This window comes from Branchiostoma belcheri, unplaced genomic scaffold (genome assembly GCF_001625305.1).
Source record: "Branchiostoma belcheri isolate BF01 breed outbred unplaced genomic scaffold, Haploidv18h27 scaffold34, whole genome shotgun sequence".
Lineage (NCBI taxonomy): Eukaryota > Metazoa > Chordata > Leptocardii > Amphioxiformes > Branchiostomatidae > Branchiostoma > Branchiostoma belcheri.
Genome location: NW_017803954.1, coordinates 2,006,909 through 2,011,173, shown reverse-complemented (window position 1 = coordinate 2,011,173; position 4,265 = coordinate 2,006,909). Strand labels below are relative to the sequence as shown.

General features: G+C 46.0%; 1 protein-coding gene across 1 annotated transcript; it reads left to right on the top strand.

Moving 5' to 3' along the window:
* Window positions 1-139: 139 nt before the first annotated feature.
* LOC109475499 (transcription factor SOX-30-like) lies at window positions 140-3,383 on the top strand. Its single transcript, XM_019776132.1, has 4 exons — window positions 140-1,007; window positions 1,451-1,690; window positions 1,920-2,081; window positions 2,333-3,383. Exons 1-4 carry the CDS (start codon window positions 596-598, stop codon window positions 3,109-3,111), a joined length of 1,593 nt encoding a protein of 530 aa, XP_019631691.1. The 5' UTR covers window positions 140-595; the 3' UTR covers window positions 3,112-3,383.
* Window positions 3,384-4,265: the final 882 nt, after the last annotated feature.

Below are 4,265 nucleotides of genomic sequence, written 5' to 3'. Positions count from 1 at the left end.
CAGATGCTATATATCATTACGTCACAAGAGTTACCTGTAACCGAGTTTATCACATTAGAGGGTCGAACGGTGCAGTTTTTTGTTTACAAAATTACGTTTTTCTTCGTAAGGCGGGCTGACCGGTAACGACAGTTACAATGTTGGATTTCGATGGGAATTACATCATTTTTATTGCACCTTTCTTTGATAATATGAAATTGACAAAAAGAATATCAAATTGGAAATCAATCAATATGAAACTTGTACTTTTCCTGTTGAAAATAGCGAACGGGTCTTCGGTGTCCTCGTACTGTACTGTTACATTTGCAGTATAAGCTGCAAGTACATGTATTTCTTGATTATATAAGGAAAGACAATGTTATCTATCATAGCATTATCATTATGGGAAGACTAGAAAACTTTAGTTGACTGTTGTATTATTACAAGTAAATGAAATGACGTCACGATCATTGTTAGAATATAGACACGTCCTTGACAACAGGTCATTGTCGGACGCGTCGAACGTAGAGACGCCAACGGACAAACGCTACCTTGGTAGCAAGACAAACTTTCGACGGTATTCGGTCAGAAAGTTCGTCATCACATTCATAGCATAATGGAGGATGAAAACAAACTGAGTTCTGAGTCTCCCACAAAGAAATTGAAGACAGAAGCCGAAGTATCAACTACTGAAGCCCACATGGTTGTTCATGGCATGTCCAGTGTGAGGAATGACGAATCAGCCTCCTCGACCCTGCGATGCCTTGCGAGGATACCCTCGTCGTCTCAAGAAAAGCCAGATGCAACAAAAGTGCTGGAAACGGCCAAACAGCCCTTAAAGATAATCCACCCGAGAACCCTCTTCACTCAAACCCCGAGAAGAGAAACTGTGTACGCCACAACGACGCCCCTGCACCTTGTGGGCACCTCCACCACCACGGCATTGGCCCTTCAAAACGCCGTGAACACATCGGCACCCCACTCAAGCCTTGTGGCCGTTAATAACGGGATAAGGAACATATCGGCTGGTGAGTAACGATGTCGACTTGAAACACAGTTGTGTGGAAACAGTAGGGATTGTTATTTGTTGTTTCAGACTAATTGTCTTGGTCAATTGTTTTCGACCTGATTGTTTCCTTGTTCTACAACAGAAAGATTAATTGTTAATTGTAGCGCGTAGTGTTCATTGTGTTAGGTGGCTTGCGCACCATCACACTTATCATTTAGTTTGCATTGTGTGCATATACAGGACATCTTATGAAGATTTATAAGGTCTTCTCGCCATACCTCTGCACGTAAAAGGAACCGACACACTTCTTGAAGAATACGGTGTGCTTAGCTATACAACTAAAAGTTACTTGAAAAGAATCATGCTTCAGCTCGGTTGATGATGACTGATTTACCCTTTATCAAGCTTTCAACTCCATATGACTATGTCACTTTTCTATGAGCGCTGCTTGCCTTGACACAGCAGGGACAGACCCCATCGAGCAAGCACGGGAGAGTCATGTGAAGCGTCCCATGAACGCCTTTATGGTGTGGGCCCGGATCCACCGGCCAGCCCTCGCCCGCTCTCACCCCAGGGCCAACAACGCGGACATCAGCTGCCAGCTCGGGGAGAAGTGGAGTCACGAGCTCACCAACGAAGACAAGAAACCTTATTATGAAGAGGCGTGTCGCCTGAAGTCACTGCACAAGAAGGATCACCCAGGTACAAAGAAAAAGCATACTAGTTTCTTTACAATCATCCACGTGATACCATTTGCTATCTAACAGACCCTTTAATCATCTTTTTTTGACACAAAATACCATGTAATCAGTTGTTGAAGTTTTAAGTGAAGTGACAACACTACGTACCTACACCACATCATTTCAAGACGATGATGATATGATGAGCTTTGGCAACTATTCCAAGAAATGTATTTCTAACCTTTCCAAAGGATGGGTGTACCAGCCGAGGCCAGTGAAGAGAAAGAAGATGGCATCACCTCCCTCAGTGCTGTACCCTGGGCGGGCAGTTTTCCAGTACAGAGCCACGAATGGTGTGACGTACCCACTTCTTCTGCCTGCGCGGCCACCGGGCACCCTTTCTGCTGCTTCAGGTGATTAGAATAGACCTATCATCGTTGGACATGCTAAAAGAAGGATTCATCCCAATCAGCAGTTCAACCAATGAGAGAATGGCAATTAGTGGTTTGACCAATGAGAGAGTGGCGGCATATCCGTGAACTACCGTAGCATTTGCATTTATTCGTATTTCTACATTTTGAGGGAGGTGAGTGTGGCTGTGGGAACCGTCGATATTGTTGATGTTGTGAGTCAAACCTAAGGGATTTTGTATACTCTACAACAGGACAGATGCCGTCTGTGGCATACCGGGTCGTGACGTCCGTCCCGTCCACGGCACCAGTGCTCATGCCTCCAGCAAAGCAAGCTACGCTCAGCGGAGACGAGTACATCATGCAGCGTTTTCTCAGTGACCTGACTACGTCGGCCTCTCAAGCTACAAAGTTTTTGCAGCCAACTTCTCCTGTACAGGGCAGTCCTGCGCTGGGTCTCACGAGGAAGGCCGTGCCGTCGAAAGTGATTAAAATCGCCAGCGTCTCTTCGTATTCCTCCACCGCCACACATGGGCAGGCGCCCTCGGGCAACAAGGTAGGCTTGCCGCCTAAGCAGCTTGGGGGTACCGTCACTTTCACCGACGACTGGCACCGACGGGTCACTACGGACGACAAGCCCGAGGACCACCGAGACCCGCTGGTTCACGCGTCCAAGGGGCTCCGCCAAGACGTCGTCATGTCAGCGGTGAACAAACCAACAGGGGCGGGCACGAATAACCCTGTGGGCACGTCCAGCCACGACATCCAAAACATCGAGAGAGACATGACGGACTTCGACGAAGGCATCTTCGCGTCCCTTGATGGAACCGAGGGAGAAGGCACCTCCATGGAGAACCACCCGCCCTCCGGAGAACCTCTGGACCCCCTCGGCGCCTTTTCAGAAGTGGAGCTGGACACCTTCATTTCCGATATCTCACATGAAGGGCCAGCCGGTGTCAGTGCGCAGAGCACGCTGCAGCCAACCTCCGACCCCTCCAAGGCCCCAAGCCTGTCAGAACTGTTGAAGCAATAATAGCTCAGAAAATCTAATCTTCAATCGAGACAACATATGTTTGTAACAGTTGTGAATGTACAACAGTATAGATTTTTAATGAGTCATCATTGAGCGAAGTTTTCCACTAAGTACAACTTGTAAATAGCAAGTGATGGCACTTCTTCAATGTGTCACAAAATAATTCATTGGTAACCTTTGATTTTAGTGAAGTTATTGTTCAGGTCTGGGAAATCTTTCCGAAAAGTTTTGTGCGGTGGTCGCATGGCAACTAAAATAAAATTGACTATACATGAACGTGTCGAGTTCTTTAAATGCGGGTATCAATTAGTGTATATAAGCAGCTATATATAGTTAGCTAGGTTCGTTATCGATATATATCATCACACTGAGAAGACATGATCAAGTCAATCACTCGCTTACAGTCATGTAGAGTATGATCCTTATTGAAAAACGTCATTAGGAATTGAAGTCCACTGCAGTAAATCTGTTGATACCTGTGCTGACGTTTTCAATGGTCATCATCGACAGATTGATGGAAATTAATGTGTATATCTAATCCATGCGGACACTCTGGTTGTAGGCGGGTTGTAACTCTGGTTCTGCAATGACACCTGCGGAGACTGACATATTGCATCATTCTATGAATTTCTCCAAGCAGATCATACGGTGGCAAGGTGCCCATTTAGGTGGTGTGTTACGCCGAAAGGCTGTTATACCGGCTATACAGATACAGAATACACACTACTGCCTGGGTGCCATCCTCCGTTGTTTCCGCCAGCTGGCTCCCTAATGTCACTGGCTACCACGTGATACACACTGCATTACCAAGATCTTCTTGGAGATATCAATCTCAGGCTGAGTCCACCAAGGATCCGAGGACCTTGTGATGAAAGCTTCTTGGGTTCACTCAGGACAAGAAGATTTCTAAACTGTAATTCACTGCACGTTTAACACTACATCCCCAATTGCTAGCTTAATTTAAGAAACTAGTACAAGTTATCAAGGAGGTTGTGAGAAATAAAGATTTTAAACCTCAGAGCTCTTTGGTTTATCATCAGCCTGATTAAATCGCGCCCCTAGCGGCCCTCAGAATGATTTGCATCTGTAGGGAGGGACCGTTATAGGTCCCGAACAGGGAGGATTCCTGTTATACACATGACTAGCTGCATAAT